Source organism: Rhinolophus hipposideros (assembly GCF_964194185.1).
Source record: "Rhinolophus hipposideros genome assembly, chromosome: 16".
Classification (NCBI taxonomy): Eukaryota; Metazoa; Chordata; class Mammalia; order Chiroptera; family Rhinolophidae; genus Rhinolophus; species Rhinolophus hipposideros.
Genome location: NC_138062.1, coordinates 23,868,322 through 23,887,189, shown reverse-complemented (window position 1 = coordinate 23,887,189; position 18,868 = coordinate 23,868,322). Strand labels below are relative to the sequence as shown.

General features: G+C 36.0%; 1 protein-coding gene across 3 annotated transcripts in view; it reads left to right on the top strand.

Moving 5' to 3' along the window:
• FBXW7 (F-box and WD repeat domain containing 7) overlaps positions 1 to 18,868 on the top strand; it is a 173,184-nt gene that overhangs the window by 80,556 nt on the left and 73,760 nt on the right. For 2 of the 3 annotated variants that reach the window (XM_081076755.1, XM_081076754.1), the window contains exons 2-3: positions 8,708 to 8,757; positions 9,373 to 9,945. In XM_081076755.1, the coding sequence (XP_080932881.1) occupies positions 9,442 to 9,945 (504 nt within the window). In that variant the 5' untranslated portion in view covers positions 8,708 to 8,757; positions 9,373 to 9,441. The remainder of the gene's footprint in view (positions 1 to 8,707; positions 8,758 to 9,372; positions 9,946 to 18,868) is intronic. The other variant, XM_081076756.1, reaches the window with a different exon arrangement.

Below are 18,868 nucleotides of genomic sequence, written 5' to 3'. Positions count from 1 at the left end.
CTGCTTGGAATGACCACCTGCCCCCCCACGCTGGACTTCACCCTACTTCCCACACATGCATCTAACTTGCTTGGCTCCATCTAGTGACTTTAGGGCTCAATTGTTGAGGTAGTCGGAGGGAGAGGAAAAGCCGTCTGGGTTTCTTAAATGTGCAACTGGCTAGAAATGGTTGCATTCAGTGATGCAGAGAAAATATATAGTAGGAGGATCTAAGAACAAATTTAGGTGTGTGTGTGTGTGTGTGTGTGTGTGTGTGTGTAAAGAGTTTAGGTTTTAAAATAATGAATTTGGGGTAATTGTGGGACATCTTGGTAAAATTAAAATTAAGAGTCAGTAGAGGAGTTTTGCTGGAAATAATAGAATTGTCATTAGCTCTATGCGATATTTGAAACCCTAGCTTTCAGAGAAATGGCAGAGAAGGAAGGAGCTGACAGTGGAAAACAACAATGCTGCCTGAGGGATGATACTACCAAGAAAAGGATGATATCAAGGGAAACTAAGGGACAAGATAGTTATAAAGAAGAGGGAGTGCTTGTTCAACAATGTAAAAAGCTATAAAAATGGGAAAAGATTCACAAGGGTTTAGCAACCAGTTTACAATTTAGTTATAATGGAGTAAACGCAGATTGCAGAGTAGTGGGGTTGAATGGAAATGAATTAAATTTGGCCAAAACAAAAATAAGTATTATAAGTTAAATAACGTGAAAAATAGGTATTGTCATGTGGACTAAGAAATAAGTGTTTTGTGTCCTTTCTAGTAAAGATGTATATGATTAGGCATATGGATTTAAAATTTTCAGTTCAAAACCATAAAACTTAACGAATTCTTCCTGTTTGTATCATAATATTCCCCATATTGTTCATTTGGTATTGATTTTGTTGACCTGCATGACTAAGGACCTGTTGACCAATTTTACAGTCTCTGGAACTGGAAGATTTTTACCTTAAGTCATATATGATTTTCTAGTTAGCTGCAATATAGGAGTCTGTGGAACTAAAATTACTAAAAAAGTTACGTGCTTTTGAAACATTAATCTTTTCAGTTATATATATATATATATATATATATATATATATATTTGTAGCTTGTGCTGAAAATAGCAAGAAATTTGACAAATAAAAATCATTTTTAAGACTTAGAATATAATTTATAAATAAATGTTAAAATATTATCAGTTTCAAAGGTGCTGCAAGTGACTTTAGTACAGGCTCCAACTTTAAAAAATGTGCTTAAAATAATTGATACCGTGTTTGTGGCCTGGCTTGAAGTTCTGCTTTGGTGAAGAAAGTCTGCTCAGTGCATGACTGGCTTTAAAAAGATTTAATAATTATTTACTCACTAAACAAATGTTTCGAGGACCTACTAAGCCAAGCGTTTTTGTAGGTGCTGAAGATAACAGTGGTGAAAAGGAAAGTCTCTTTCCTTATGGAGCTTAAGTTCTAGTGAGTTCTAGCTTAAGTTCTACTTGAATAAATGGATAGATAGGTGCTTCCATAGCAGGCACTGTTCCAGTCCTATTATATAGTGCCGTGGAGAAGGGTACAGGACAAAGGAGAAAGGGATGTGACGCAAGGGAGTTATTGTTTTACATAGGATGATTAGGGAATGTCATTGACTAGAAGATACTTGAACAGAGATCTGAAGGAAATAATGGGAAGAAGCATGCAGATACATGTGGTAGAGCATTTAGGCAGAGGGAATAGCCATTGCAGAGGCTCTGAGGTAGCAGCATATTTTCCTCTTTAAGAGAGAACAAGGAGAAAAAGAGTGGAGCAATGTGAAAAAAGAGAATAGAATATGAGCTCAGAATGGTGTGATGTGTGTAGGTTTTATAGGACCTAACAGGCAACTATTAAAGTAGGAACACTTTTGTTCTGAGTGAGATGGGAGGCTTTTGGATTTTAAGTAGCAGAGTGATTTGACTTTATCATGTATTCCAGATACTTACTATTAGTCAGTTTAACCACAGTAATTAACTAATAAATTGTTGACTTGGAGAATAGAGAATTACAATAAGAAGTGAGAGTGTTAGTAAGTAGTGTGGCCAGAAGAAGGCTCCTGATAATTCGGGAGGCTCTTTTAGGATGTAGTGAAAATCCTAAACTGCTTTCAGAATATGATTCTGAGCTTTGAGTTATCTTCCAATGATCTGTACAGTGTGGTTTCTTTTTCTGCCGTCTGTGACTTAAAGCTTCTTAAATGACTTTGTAGCTCAAGCCTAATGGATGCTGCCTGCCATATAACGTCTAGAAATGTTAATAATATTGCACAGTCATTTGGAGGCTTTGGCAATTTGCTTAAGTCACCTCTTGCTTTATTAATGACCAGAATTCCCCAGTGTCTCCTGTGATTTTAAGGCTAGTCTTTGCCTTGGAATCTTCTTTTGAGGCTCACAACTCTGGTTCCGTACGAGACAGGCTTCCAGACCTCTAAGTTTGTTTAACATGTGTACTCTGCCTCCTTTGATTCCTTTAAGCATTCTAAGATGAGCAGTTCAAATAGTTTTGGATAATCAAAGTTCTTTTGAAAAGCAAGGTTCATGAGAAACTAGTTAAAAAGCTTGTGAGAAACTACTTTTTTAAAAAAGCACTGGAATTAGGTCTGAAGTACCATTGAATCAACAAGTATAATGACTAAAAGTTACCTGCTATTTTCTAGGACTTGGGCAAAATCACAGAGTAGTTCTGTTTTATTTCAATAACCTTATGTTTGAATTTTTTGAGGACCAAAATTATTATACTTCTTCATCTCGGAATGGAGCTGTCTGTAGGCATCTCCTCCTTTAAGTACCCTTAGGTTGGAACCTCTGGACTTCGCACTGCAGTGAAAGACCTGCCAAGAATAGCATTGGTCTCTCCACTTAAAAAAAGGAAAAGTGATACCCTATCCCCCTCCCTTTTCCTCCAGCGATTACTCTAACAAAGTCCAACTTTATTTAATATGCGTTATATGAACTTTTGATGTATGTGAAAATCTTAGTGATGAATATCTATATTGGAGCTTTTAATTTCTCTAATTATTAACCCTTTGTTAGATTGCCAGACCATAATAAGCAGTGCTGTGGCTTCTTCATTGATAGCTCAGAATAAATACTGTGTGAATTCTGCATTGCAAGCAGTGCTCTGTCGAGTGCATTTAGATAAAGTAGGTACAATCCATCCTAATTATCTACAGATTCTGTTTTTGCAAATTCACCTACTCACTAAAATATATTTGTAATACCAAAATCAGTGCCCATGGTCCTTTCATAATCATTCATGGGCATGGACATGCACAGAGGAGAAAAAATTTGAGTTACCTGACACTCACGTTCCCAGCTGAGGTCAAACAAGGTGACACTGTCTTCTTGTTTCAGCTCTCATACTGTAAACAAATGTCATTTTCCTAGTCTAATTAGTGAAACATTTTTCACTAAAACTTTTTTATCCTTTTTTTGTGCAGGAGTGTAATCTTGCTGTTTAAAATGGCCCCCAAGCAGTACTGAGGTGCTTGCTGTCTAGTGTTGCAATTGCCTTATGGAGAACATGAGTTTTGTGCACGCATGAGTTGTATAGTGCTGTTGGCGAGTTCACTGTTACCGAATCAGAACTGTGTATTAAAAAGCATGTCTTTAAATAGAAACCCACATATGAAAAGATTATGTATTGATCAGTTGGCAAAAATGTTGTGACCAGAGGCTTACAGGAATTTAACCCTGTATTTCTCCTAGGCGCAATGGTTCAGTATCTGTGACAATTTGTAGAACACAATTGCTGTAAATAATAAAAATAGACTGTTTAATTAAGGGTGGTGATTTATAGAGACTTTAGGTATCTGAAACATTTCATAATTCCCTCTCTCTGAAATCATTGTTTTAGGTTTAAATAAGTGCATACAGAGTTATAATGTAAAATCTAACGCTATTATGGGTTCTGGTCAGGTTAAAAGTCATTGATTAACTCGTAAAGAAACTTTTCTAAATATTCTGGAAAATTAATGTGTGCTGGAAACATATTGGGTGCTGAGTAAATAGTTGTCTTAGAGTAATAATCTTTAAGTATCATAGTGATTCTGGTTTTGGAAAAGAAGACAGTATTAATGTTAAAGACTAATATTCTTTTAGGATTTTGTCACATGTAGTTATGTAGACATGAGGCACATGAAAGAAAACTCAATTGAGTGTCAATTTCTGGTCCCTGCTTTGCTTGAAGCTCGCTATCAATCTTGAAAAATTTACAATCTCTTTAAGCCTCGATTGCCTTGTCTGTGAAGTGAGGGACGTTTTCAATTTAAAATTTCTGTGGTTTTCTTTTATTAATGTTATCCCTGCCTTTGAATCATTTCCAATCTCTTCATGCCCAATTGTCAAGGAAATCGTACAACTTAATGTCAAAATATATTAGCCATCAGATTTTATTTTACTGACCTCAAGTGCTGTCTCACTAGTTATTAATAAAAACATGAGTTACGTATTTGACATATCGAAATTATATACTTCTGGTAAGAAGAAATAAAAGGGCATCCTGGCACTTTTACATTGATTTTTTTTTTTAATTTTTTTTTTTTTTTTAAGGTTATAGGATTCTGTTTATTGGTATTTGTATTTCATATGACATAGGATCCAAAATTATATTAAAATTTTTTCTCTAAAAACGTTTAGAATTAGAATTTTGGAAGCAAAAATATGTATTCTTTTGATACTACTTCATTTATTCATTTTCCTACATGACAGTTTCATTTTTTTAAATTATTATTTTTTACATGCCCATACATGTATTTTTTCTTTTACTTTTTTTTAAAATTAAAGTTTATTGGGGTGACAAAGGTTAGTAAAGTTACATAGATTTCAAGGGTACAATTCTGTAATACATCATCTATGTATCACATTGTGTGTTCACCACCCAGAGTCAGTTTTCCTTCCAGACAGTTTCAAGTTTTAGATTATGGGCACTTAATTTTTGTTTTTTAATGTAGGCCTTTATAAACTATTTTTAAAAGGTATTTTCCTCCCTTAAAAATATTTAGTAGTTGATTCTGACTTCCCATTAATTGTTGGATAAGTACTTATTTTATTTAGATAATTGGCTTATTTAATAGGTTATTATTAGAACTAATTTCCTAGAAGTACTGTTTTTTGTTTAAATTTATGAATACCAACAGAAAATGAAAAATTTCCCCTATTTCCATTACCATTCCTAAAATAGGTCCGAGAAATCCAATCCAATATACCAGGGGTGCCAGAAAATGTATACAAGTGGACATTTTGGTCAGTGTTGCTCAAGCAGTAGTTCGCCGTAATCAGAAGGGTCTGGATGCTGATGGTAACCACTTTGAGCACCTCTTGTAATTGCAGAAGTCAAACATGACGTGTATAAATCTTTTGTTATCGGTATCTATTGAGTATTACAATTTTAATACAGTTTTTTCCTTTCTTAAAATGTGTATGCATATTTTTGGCACCCTCTGTATATACTCCTTGAAAAAATTTTTATATGTCTATCAATCAGATATTTTTAGCCCCTTCTAATATTTTGGAATTCCTGTCATCTGACTTTTAGCTGTATTATTGTTTATTTTATATTAGCTGTGCTTTAAATCTGATTTTTCTATTTCGGTGTACCATTTGACGAGGTCCAGTTTTTAAGAATTTGTAATATTTTGAAAGCTCTTTACATGTCACACTGTAAATATGAGAGTCAGTTAACTTTATTGGCTTAAATTAAGACATTTTCTTTTCCGTTACCCCGATATAACACTAAAGTTACACAGTGATAGTGATTTGAATTTTTATTTTCACAATTTGTAACGGAACTGTTCATTGATAACCAGTTCTGGTGCTATTTTAGAAATGGCAGTCATAAACTTTCTGTCGGTAGGCTGGCTGCTATTCTTTATTACGTGTTTTATAACCTTTGTTCTCTCATCTTTTCACTTTATAAATTGCTCTTAAGATGTCATTAAACCTGTTTCAATCTTGTGCGAATAGGCCTGTTATGTTGGGCACACAAAGGGCAATTTGCTTGGGGGCTGCGTTGTTCTAGGCAGTGTCCCTGCTTTCGTGCTGTTCTGTGCATAAACCTGCAAGTGAGAAATGTCCTTGTTAGTGTTAGGAGATCCAGCCTTAGACACAATCACTAAAGCGAGATTTTGATTCTCTGCAGAAGACCTACGTATAACAGGTACCTTTATATACATTGGGATACTGTGTATATTCATTTGTGATTTAGGTCAGCGGTTTTCAACATCTTATTTTTTAACCTGCTTTCCTATGATGTTTACAGTTTGTCTTTGACATACTACCTGGTAAGATTTTGATGACCTTTATTTTTCTGAAGTTGATCTTCTGAAAACAATGGATATATATAATATGCTTTTACTAAGGAACTCTACCTTCTCCTTTGCTCAAAACTGGTATAGTTTTTTATATTTGATGGTTTCATTCTACCTCAAGTAGCACTTTTGTATTGTGCTTGCCTGAGATGTAAATGTGAACCACCTGACTTTTAAAAGCCACCTTTCATATATTGCATCATGGTTTATTGATTACATTTGATCATCACAATTTCATGGTTTATTGATTACATTTGATCATCACAATTGTATGCACGAAGGAAAGTTCCCTTCCTCGCTCCCTAGAGGACCATTTCATACCTTTCTTGAAATGTCGACTACCTCTCCCACTATCACTCTTAGCTGATGACCTTGCTTCTTACTTTAACCAATTAAAAAAAAACAAAAAAAGAATGAGAAGGGAATTTCCAAAGACTCCCACCACTATAGAAACTCACCTACTTCCAGCGGTTTTCCCACATCTGTTGCCATAAATGAAGTATCCATTTTCCAACTTTTGAATTAGTTCGTATCCCCCCTTGACTACCTAAGGACATCACGTCAACAGTTACTCTCTTTCTGGCTTACGTTATCAAGTTCCCTCCCCTTCTTCCCACCCACCCACCCACTCTGGTTCAAGCCCTTGTTTCTCAGTAGTGTAGTTGTGTAGGACACAGCTCCCTGGCCCATGCTGGTGTTATGAGCCTTGCCCCCCCCCCCCCCCCCCCCCCCGCAGTCGGTCGCCAGTCGCCAGTCGGCCTCTCACAGCAGCTCATGGCAGCTCACAGCAGCTCTCGCTGGCTGCCAGCCACTCACGCTGGCTGCTGGCCACTCACGTTGGCCACCGGCCGCTCATGGCAGCAGATGGTGTAACCCACGGCAGCACACAGCAGCCCATGGCAGCCCACAGCAATTCACGACAGCCCAGCTCCAGGGAGAGCTGTTGTTCACAGTCTTAGCTGTAGAGGGCACAGCTCACTGGTCCTTGTGGGAATTGAACCGGCGACCTTGGCATTAGCAGCACTAGGAGCACGGCACTCCAACCACCTGGGCCACCGGGTTGGCCCACATTATCAACTTTTTATTTTGTACTGGATCATTCTTGTCATACAGATAAGGTGCTAGTTCTTCAATCTTAAAAAATCAAAAATCTTCTCTTGACCCCATTTTTCCTACCAGTTATCACTTCGCTGTTTTTTTTTTTGTTCTGTTTCAGCAAACTCGTAACTTGTCCATATTGACCATCTTTATTCTCTTTCCCCAGACTCTTAAACGTACTTTAATTAGACTTCAATTACCAAAAATTGCTCCCATTTACTTCCATGTTGCTGAATCCAATGGTCATTTCTTTGTTTTCATCCTATTTATCATCAGCTATAGTTGCCTTTGTTTGCTTTCTCCTCCTGGATATGCGTTCTTTATGCGACTTTAAGGATACCCCTCATTCATGGTTTTCCTCCTTAATCATTTTTGCTGATTACTCCTCTTCTTTCAGAATATTTGAGTGCCTCAAGGCTTGGTTTTTGGAACTCTTCTCTTTCTGCATTTATCATTTCTAGTGTAATTAGAATTGAACAATTTCCCCACATAGACACTGTAGCTTATTTCTTAGCAGGTATAGAGTATAGAAAATAAAATGAGATATTGCTATTTTAAAACTAGCTTTTAGACTTTCTTGACCCCATTTCAAAGCTTGCAATGAGAACTGCACCTTTGGGGGATTACTATCTACTGGCAAGGGTTGGAAAATTTGATAAGACAGTTTTCTCTGAAGACCTCTGTGATATAATGTAGTTACTCTTATGGTGTGATAGAAAATAATTTTGTATTTCTTATGTCTTGCAAGCCTTAAAGATATTTTTAAAGGAAATGTTATATGAACTTGTGTGATGTGTTGACATTATTTTATGTAACCTTGAACATGTCCATATAGATATCTATAAAGAGTGAAATTTAAGAATAAACATTATAAAATTGATTCTGTCAGATCAAATTTTAGAGCCTGTGTTAAAAAACATAAAAATAAATATGCTTGGTATATAAAATTTGAGATATATTATAGAAAGTAAGTTTAAAGCACCTTATTTATCATTGCCAAAATGCAGTTTATATTTTGAAATATTGTCTTCTAGTCTTTATGCAGTTTAAAATCATGCCATGATCATATAATTTCCTGCAGTTTCCTCTTAGCATAATATAATGCAAACATCCATGTTTTCACAATTTTTAAAATGTGAACATCATGTTTAGAAATTGCACTGTATATCCTATTTCATGGATTTCTTTGTCTTAAACATTTAGGTTTTGATTATTTTTATTTTCATTTATTTTTATTTTTTGCTTTCGTGTATAAAGCTGCAGTGAGCATCCTCTGCATAATTATTTTTTCTGTTTTAGGATTACTTCCTTAGGCTAGATTGCCAGAAGTGGAGTGACTGGGTCACAGGGTATGCTCTTATGAACCTTTTTTCCTTTAAAAAACTTTTTGTTTGTTTGTTTATTTGCTATCCAGTTGATTTGCATTCGTTGTAAAAAGTGAAGCTCATAATGATTATACTTGGTACCTGTCAGAAAACTGTCTAAAAGGAAGGTTGTGATTAGAGAAGATTGGGGAATTCCTAAGGTACAAAAAGCCTTTTTAACTTGGTTTACTCGGCATTTTCTGAACTTAACTGAGCATTGTTTTGTTTTTTTTTGATGATACACTTCTTAATGATTTTGTGGAAGTTTTACAAAAGATACAGTTTATAAACTACCGATTGAAAAATTAAAAGTTTTTATTGGTCAAAGCAACTAAATTAAGCTTTATTCTAAAATTATTTTTTTAAAAGAGATTAAAATAAAGCTGTTTACATGTGATTTTTGTGTATAGCTTTATAAAGTCTTATAACTTTTATAATTTAAACTTTCAACGTTGATTCCTAAGGAGTATCTTAGTGCCTCAATGACCTCAAATACTCTTTATAATCGTTAATGAAATTTGGAATATAGATATGAAACATGAAAGTGGAAGATAATGTAGATTGTACAAACCTTTTCTGTCCCCCCATTTTTCCCTACAGAATGTGAAAACCTTTGCATCTTCTGATAGTCTAGCCAAGGTCCAAGAAGTGGCAAGCTGGCTTTTGGAAATGAATCAGGAACTGCTCTCTGTGGGCAGCAAAAGACGACGAACTGGAGGCTCTCTGAGAGGTAACCCTTCCTCAAGCCAGGCAGATGAGGAGCAGATGAATCGTGTGGTTGAGGAGGAGCAGCAGCAGCAGCAGCTCAGACAGCAAGACGAGGAACACACTGCGAGGAATGGCGAAGTCGTCGGAGCAGAACCAAGACCCGGAGACCAAAGTGATTCCCAGCAGGGACAATTGGAAGAGAACAATAATCGATTCATTTCGGTAGACGAGGACTCCTCGGGAAACCAAGAAGAACCGGAGGAAGATGAAGAACATGGTGGGGAACGAGATGAGGAGGATGAAGAGGAAGAGGAAATGGACCAGGAGAGTGATGACTTTGATCAGTCTGATGACAGTAGCAGGGAAGACGAACATACGCATAGTAATAGTGTCACAAACTGCAGTGGGATCGTGGACCTGCCTATTCACCAACTCTCCTCCCCGTTCTATACAAAGACAACAAAAGTGAGTATGTTTAGTCTGCTGTGCCCTTGAGGAATTTTACATTTCCATAGTAATTGTAATAAAGCTTTTCTCACCGTCTGTGTTACAGCAGAATGTTCTTCAGATGTGTAATAATAAAATGAACTAATTTTTGTTTTGCAGAAAGTATTAGGAAATATTAGAAATAGAAATACTGATGGAGGGAAGGTAATTGATCTTACTTATTGTGATGAAAAATCATTAACATAAAATTTTATTATAAAGTTTATCCCTGGGACAGAGGTTAGTACGTTGTGTGCAGTGGAGATGGTGGGGGTGAAACAATATTGGTATAAATCAAGTAGTGAAAATCTTTTCTTATTTACAAAATGCAGCTGGTCGGGTGGGCCTTGTATTCATTCACAGGTGTTACGCCAAGGCCCAAGTAACTGGAAGTTACCTGAAATTAGTTTTCTTATTACGATGATTAAAATTGATGCTTTGAAAAATACTCTTTTCTTCATTATGTAGTTAAAGATGAAACTACAGCCTGAATATTAATATTTGGTTTTGGGGGAAATCTGAGTTGGTATTTTTAAAAGTTATAAAGTATTAGACACAATGTTTAAGATTAAACATTTTTCCTACTTTATAAAACAAGAATGCATGGTGCTGTCTTCACTGCTTGCTTTCCTCTAGTTATTTTATTAAAATTTAAACATTCAGGAACACCAGAATAATTGGTGTTTTTTTTTCTGTCTCCATTTCAGTAGAATACTCCATTTACTTCTCAAAGGGATTTGAATACTTACCATACGGTAACCAGACCAAATATCAAACAAGTTGATATTTGACTGTGAGAGATAGGAGATGATGTGAAGAGGCACTTAGATTTCCGACTTAATGTCAAGTTTCTGCGACTGTAGTATTTCCCTTGCCTGTAGTTTTCCTTTCCCTTCCCATTCCTGGGAGATGGTTCTGTTGTATCTGCCTCCTTATGTCACTTAACTAGTGGTAGCCCACGGAGTCAGCCATAGACATATTTTATAATGTGATGAGAAATACTATCAACTCAGGGACTTGGTGATTAATCTAGTGCTAGTGCTGAGAAAAACAGTTCCGTTGGACGTAGTCCTTAGACACCGTGCCAGAGATTAGGGACTGGCATACACAAGCTAGTCGTACTGTAACATTGCTGCTTCCCAGTATTAGCTTTACTACTGGAGAGGCATGCGGGGGCTGAAATGTTAAAATCTGTCTCAGCTGGAAGGAGGAAGTGATGGGGCAGTAAATTTGGACTTGGCAGTGCTTGTTCTTTGGGGTGGCACGTGGGCTTTTTTCCTCAAACATTCTTGGATGCTATGTCACTTAAAATTGTGGCAATGATAAGGGACAGGGATTGTGGAGAGAAAGAAGCAGCATTATTTCTCTCACCGCCCAATTTTTCTATTATGTTCTCTTCTCCCACCCACCAAATTAGAGTCAAAATGGAATTATTTGCTTCAAAGTAATATCGAAGGGGAGGAAATGAAGGAGGGTATAGATTGGCCATAAGTTGCTGCTAATCGTTGAAGCTGGATTATAGGGACATGAGAGCTCATGGTGATTATTCTGTGTAGTTTTTAAAGTATGTTTAAAGTTTTCCATAATGTTAATAAAGTTTTAAGTTGTAAAGAATATGAACACACACACACACACACTACAAAATCGTAATTAAAGTTGGAAATAGAAATTTTCTTTATATACCTTGGTCTTGTTAACTAACTCCTAAGTCAAATAAGTGCTAACTTCTCTACATTGAATTTTATTTTCTCTATATTTTAGTGCTGTTGAAATTACAAGAAATTTAATAAGACATCATGTACTTTTCTCTAGAGTTAGAATTTATTTTAATCAATATTTTAAGCAGTGTTGCTATCTAATTGTTTATTCAAACAGGAGAGAAAGTGAAAAGGATTACACTCAGAATGAATGAGGCAGGTAACAACTTCTATCCTTTTTTTCCTTCTCAGACTTCTAGGCCAAATATTTTTTTGTTTGTGTGCTTTCTGATTCTTAATTTTCATTTGAAAATTAGATAAAAATCACGAATATCCATGTAGAGTAGACTTAAGAGTTAAATAATTCTTTGAAAGGAACATTTTAATTTGGATACTAGTTTTCTTATTTTACACACGTTTAAATAATGTCTGAAGTAGTTTATTTTCTTACTTCTGTTTGTTTATTTTTAAATTTTACAGTGAATCATTGGTTTAGTTCATAAACAATATGCAAACAGATTTACAATCATCTCCTTTACTTAACTTGACCTGGAATAAAATAGATACTTGGTTTAATACTTGAATTGCTGTATCATTTTTGCTTCAGTATGTGAAACTTGAACTCTTTCTAAAACATGTTTATCCCTAATTTCCCTAGCCTGCCTGTAGGTTTAGATTTTATTTAGTTGGTTTGATATAAGAAAGAACTGGATTCCATAGTTTCCTTTGTTGTTTTCATTTATTTTATCATCGCTTTCTCCAGGTGTTGAAGCAATGCTTTGAATCTCAGCCAGATGGCTCTGACACTAACAGTTGTAGCCCTGCCTTGTTGGTAAGGCTGAGTTAGACCTTTCATAGTGCAATTTGCCAAGCTTCGATTCCCATCTCTTTATCTCTCTCCTTTAAAAGAGGGAGTTTATATCTTTCCTCTTTTTTCTGAGGGTTCAGTTGGAGGAATGGGGGTATAGTATTTAATTGCAATATTTTATTGAAGAGAGTTTAATCAAAACTAAGCCTTGCTGAACAATGCAAAGCTATCAGTGATTTCTGCTATATTTTAAATTAAAAACGAGAAAGCTAGATCAGATCTTTTTCCATTACGTCATCATAGTGTTTGTTAGGAAAACTTCCAGCACACACGTTTGACAGGTGCTTGATTTTTCCCTTCAAGGTGAAATCATAAACAGAACTTTGTGATATGTCTTACATATAGTTATATCCTTGAAAACAAAGTACCTGAATTTTAGTCATTTTTCCTTGGTGACTCTTGAGTTGTGAATACAAATTATTGTTTTGTACACACAAGGCCATAGGCATGACATGAGTACTGATAGCACCAGGGGTAAATGTGTGTACGCATTATGTGTACATATGTTTATACACATATGCGTGTGTACATGCGTTGAATGTATTTATTTTGAGGTTATTGGCCTTCGTAAACATGGCGAGAAAAAATACAAAACTATTTGATTGCCAAGGCAGCAATGCCCTTCTACGAGGTAGGATTTCAATCTGAAATTGGCCTGGTTTTGTTTTTGTCCAGTCCTGAATCTTTCCTTCAGGATCATTCCCAGAGTACTTTATTTTTCCAACATTTTTCAAATGTCAGTTATTACTGTGTTGCTTAAAAAGAGAATGTCAGTCATCTGTGTGTATAAATGTGTTTAGTATAGTTAATCGGGAAAAGCTCTCACTATTTGAAAGCTTTATTTTGGAGCAGTTTTAAATTCCTGATCATTATTCACTTAAGACACATCTACACATGGTACCTTAAGGCCAGTTTCAAGTCCTCTTAAACTGTCCTCTTAAACTGTGACTTTTGAGAAGAGATATAATAATCATTTTCAAAATTCCTTTTTTTAGTGTTAATATGGGATTAGCCTTCTACAGTGTTACCCATGATACCTTTCAAATGTTTTTTTTTGGTAGTTTCTTAAACATACCGTGTGGGTAGTCAGACCTACTTATTCATTATTCCTGAACATGCCTTATATGCAAATATGATACTAATGAAAAAAATAAGTTTTGGTCCTTCCTTGCATTGGTGTTTTCTTTGAAAGCATGTTGAAAACTGTTAAAACTCTTAGGATAATCTTTTTTTTTTCTCTAGTCGCCAAAGATTTGTTCTTATAGGAGCCTATGGCAATAATACACGTTAGAAATTCCAGACTGTCTTAATGTTTTAAGTCAAAGGTAGTATCAGTCACGAGTTGGTAAGCCCATAGTGTGTGCAAGTTCCTATGATAGGTAAGTAAGCAGGATTGCAGAGAGAATAAATGATTTCCCCCCAAAATCACACTGTGACGAGATTTTAATCTAGAGCTGCCTAATTTCAAAAGAACCCCTTTCTTTCCATGTGCTATGCTGCCCCCTATGGTAGAATTTGGCAAACATTACTAAAGATTTTTTGCCTAACTACAAGTCTGTTTAGGTTCTAGATTATGTATGAAGTGTGATGGTAGCTTTCTAATGCCATATCACATAGGAAGTCGCCAGAGCTACCCTCTGGAAAGTACAAAGAGCTCAGTTAAGTGATTTTCTTTGTGTATTTAAGTTAACAAACAGTACTGAAGATGTGAGGCCTTGAGGCTAAAGTTGTAATGGGAAGATATGACAATGACATTTGAGACTGGATAACAGATATCATTCTCTCTAGAGTCCATTAAATGTGCTTCTTAACAGGGGTTGTGTGCTGGCTTGTTTTGTAATTGGACTAGTTTGCCTGCAAATTCCAAAGTCAATTTGCTTCCCCAGATAGGAATGCTGCTCTCTTCAGTTTTAATTCCCTCTGTCAACAAGCAGCCTTATATTAAAAGAAAGAAAGAAAAGAAGGAAAGAAAAGAAGGGAAGGGAAGAGAAGGGAAGGGAAAGGAAGGGAAGGGAAAGGAAGGGAGAAACTAAAACTTGTTTTCTGAAGAGATGCCTAGCGCATACTAAAGACTCATTTTATTTGTTCAGTGCAGAGTAACAACTCATTTTCTACTAAAATGAAAAGCAAATGAGATTACCATTGCACCAGATCTTATATCCTCCTGGTCTTTTCATGAAGAGAACCATGTTTGAGCACTGATTTCTGCTTCTTCCATGTCTGTCTTAGTGCCTTCTGTCTGTCCTCACATAACTTCATTCCTTACCTCACATTAGTCTGTTGTTTTCCATCCTAAAACTAAACAGTTTTTTAATCCCTTTTTTCGTCAAATAAGAAATAAATGTTTACTGTTTCTAGTCCACCATCCTATAGCACTCTCTTAAACTGACTATAGTGGAAGAAGCAATGAACTCTTGAAGAGTTCTTTGAATAACCAGTTCTTCATATGTCTAGGACTTAGGTGCCACCTGGAATTCTCTAAGGTCAACTTACCACATTATCAGAAGGGTAATAGTTAGCACGGTGGTGTGTTTCTTTGTTTTTAAAACATTTGTTTAATATGTAGTTTCTTTAGAGAGTTATTTGAATAGTTTGATAGCACTTTTGGCTCTCCATGAAACATGAATATCTTTCATTTTAAAATCGTTCCGTGAGCAATTGCAGAGTCTGTCTTTTAAAACATAATTCTAAAGTGCTTTACCAGGAAGTCTCCAGTACTTTTCCTCCCTTCCCCTATTCCCAACCCTACTCATTTTTTTCAAACTAATTAATGTATTTAAACCACTTAGGTTTTCCTTCTGAATTTGAAGTCTCTTGAGATAGAATCCGAATTGGTGGGCACCTTTGAGATCACCAAGTGCAAACCTGTGTCCTGTGGCTTTATCAATAGACTCAGACTTGAAAATTAAGGCATCACTAGAGAATACTTTGGTGTGAAGTAACATTATATTTCTAGACAGTTCTCTATGTTGACATCTGTCACTCTTCTTTGGTCCTTGTTCTTCCATCCAGAGCATGACAGCTCTTATAGGAGAAGCCTGCTATCATATTCATCCATAATCCTTTTCCAGATTGAATGCCATCAACATGTGTTCCAGGATTACCGTCCTGGTTGTCCTCTGGACACATTGCTCTTGAAGTGTGGTGTCTTCTGGACAATGTGGTGCTGCTGACTTACAGTAGAGCCAGACAATCACCTGTTGTTATTCTGAATTTCATCATTGCAGTGGAAAAAACATCGTTGATGGTACCGGTAACACTGATAATCCATTTATTGAACACATTTGCTGTGTGCCAGGACACTGTTACATTACATATATAATCTCATTTAATCTTTTTTTTTTTTTTTTTTATTAATTTATTTATTTATTAGTTTCAGGTGTACAAAACAAGGTAATACTTAGACGTTCATCATTTATATCCCTCATACTGTGAACCCCCCACCCCCATCCACTATCCCTCCGACCTCATACTGAACCATGACATTATATATATAAAATTATTGTTGGCATTCATTAATGTTTAGCTTCTGGTGTACAATGCCATGATCAGGTATCCACTGTATCCCTGAGGTGGTCTCCCAAATAGGACGCATGTCCATCGGATACCCAACAAAATCTTTACAACATTATAGAATACCTTCCCCAAATTAATTTTCAAAAAAACCCTGAGGCCATCTTGTGGTTACCAGCTGCTTCCAAATCCCTTCACCTTTCCCCTTATGCCCAACCCCCTCCCACACACCCATCTAACCACTCTCGGTTTTTTGTCTGCGTCCCCAAAACTGTCTCTGATTAGTTCATTCACATAGTCTTTTCTTTAGATTCCATATATAAGTGAGATCATATGGTACTTGTCTTTCTCTTTCTGACTTATTTCACTTAACATAATGTTCTCTAGATCCATCCATGTTGCTGCAAATGATAAGATTTCTTTCTTCTTTATGGCTGCGTAATACTCCATTGTATAAATGTACCACAGCTTCTTAATCCAGTCATCTACCGATGGGCATTTTGGTTGTTTCCATATCTTGGCTATTGTGTAAAGTGCTGCAATAAACATAGGAGTGCATACAGATTTTTGAATTGGAGTTTTGGATTTCTCCGGGTAGATGCCTAGGAGTGGAATTACTGGATCATAGGGTAGTTCCATTTTCAGATTCCTGAGATACCTCCATACTGTTTTCCATAGTGGCTGCACTAATCTGCAGTCCCACCAACAGTGCACTAGCGTTCCCTTTTCTCCACATCCGCGCCAGCATTTGTTGTTTGTTGATTTATTGATAATAGCCATTTTGACTGGAGTGAGGTGGTATCTCATTGTGGTTTTTATTTGCATTTCTCTGATGGTTAGTGAGGTTGAGCATTTCTTCATATGTCTTCTTGCCTTCTGTATGTCCTTCTTAGAGAAATGTCTCCCCAAGTCCTCTGCCCATTTTTTAATTGGGTTGTTTGTTTTTTTGGAGTTGAGTTGAGTAAGTTTTTTATAGATTTGTGATATTAATCCCTTATCAGATATATCATCATTTAATCTTAAAAATCCTGCTTATGTAGGTTCTAATTTTTATCCCCATGTCAATGGTGAGAAACAATGAAGAGAGGTTAAGTAATTCATCAGTGGTCAGTCACCTCGTAAGTAAGTAGAGCTAGGATTTGAACCCAGATCTCTTTCTGGATCCAGGTTGCACTTTGTTAAAATTTGAAAATTCAATGAAAGTATTAATAACTTTTAGAAGAGATGGGCTGTGGAAAAACCATAAAACCCACACCTACTTTATGTCCCCTAAAGTTGCCCCAACTTTATCTTTGTTCCTGTGGTACATTTATTATGACTCATCACACTGTATTAAAATTGTTTTTCTGTCTCCTATTCAAGGCCTTTTATTTCTTATTTATCTTGCCTAATAATATTTACCATGTATGAGGCACCCCGATACCTTATAATTTCTCAATAATTAATTAGTGAATCGATTTTTACTTATTACTTGCAGCCCTTGACCAGGTGGATACATATTGGGAACTACCTATTTTGCATAGCTAGGTTTAGTGTATACACTATTTTGCATTCCTGCTTCTTTCAACATCCATGTGCAAATTTTTGTGTAGGCATAAGTTCTCAACTCCTTTTGGTAGATACCAACGAGTGCAATTGTTGTATCATAACAGTAAGAGTATGTTTAATTTTGTAAGAAACTGCGCAACTGTCCTCCAGAGTGCCTATACCATTTTGTGTTCCCAGCAGCAGTGAATGAGAGTTCCTGTTGCCAACATTTGATGATATCAGTATTTTGACTTTGGGTCATTCATTGTGGTATGTGTGTAGTGGCATCTCATTGTTTTCATTTGAAATTCCCTAATGACATGGGATGTTCAGTATCTTTTCATATGCGTGCTTGCCTTCTGTGTGTCTTTGGTGAGGTGTCTGTTCAGGTCTCTTGCCTGTTTTTCAGTCCGGTTGTATCTTTTCTTACTGTTGAGTTTTAAGAGTTCTTTGTATGTGTTGATTAAAGGCCTGTGTCATATTGTCCCTTGCAAATATTTTCTCCCAGTCAGTAGCTTGTCTTATTCTCTTGACATTGCCTTTCACAGAGAAGTTGTTTTTAATTTTAATGTTCAGGTTATCAATTTCTTTCATAGGTGGTACCTTTGGATCTAAAAAGTCATCACCATACCCAAGATATTCTAGGTTTTCTTCTATGTTACCTTCTAGGAGTTTTATAGTTTTGTGTTTTACATTTAGGTATATGATCCATTTTGAATTAATTTTTGAATGTGCATGTACAGTTTTTTCATCACCATTTCTTGAATGGACAGACTGTCTTTTCCCCATTGTATCGCCTTTGCTCCCTTGTTCCTTTGTCAAAGATCAATTGACTATATTCACATAGGTCTATTTCTGTGTGTGTGTGTGTGTGTGTGTGTGTGTGTGTGTGTATTCACAACATTTTTCCCCCAGATCTCGTTGTGGGATAGCTTTTCTCTGTTAAATCATAGCCCTGGTATATGGATTGGGCTGGTAGTATTAGGCAGAATTGTGGTAGCTATGGTCAGATGTTTTTTTTTTTTTTTTAATTTAGACTGTTGACAGACCTGATTCTCTTAGGTTCTACTGTGTGTTATAGGACCTTCTACGTTGCATATAGAAAATGCTTAAAAAAATTGAACTTTCAGAAAACAAAATCTTTAAGGGTTTTTACAAACGTGATCTGATTTATTCCTGTTCCACTTAATGTGAACGTTTGCAGGTTTTTGAACCTAAATACAAGACTTTAAATTTGTCACTGTTAGATTTTTCTGTTGTCATTTGACATTGGGCTTCTATCCTCACTCAGTTTCCA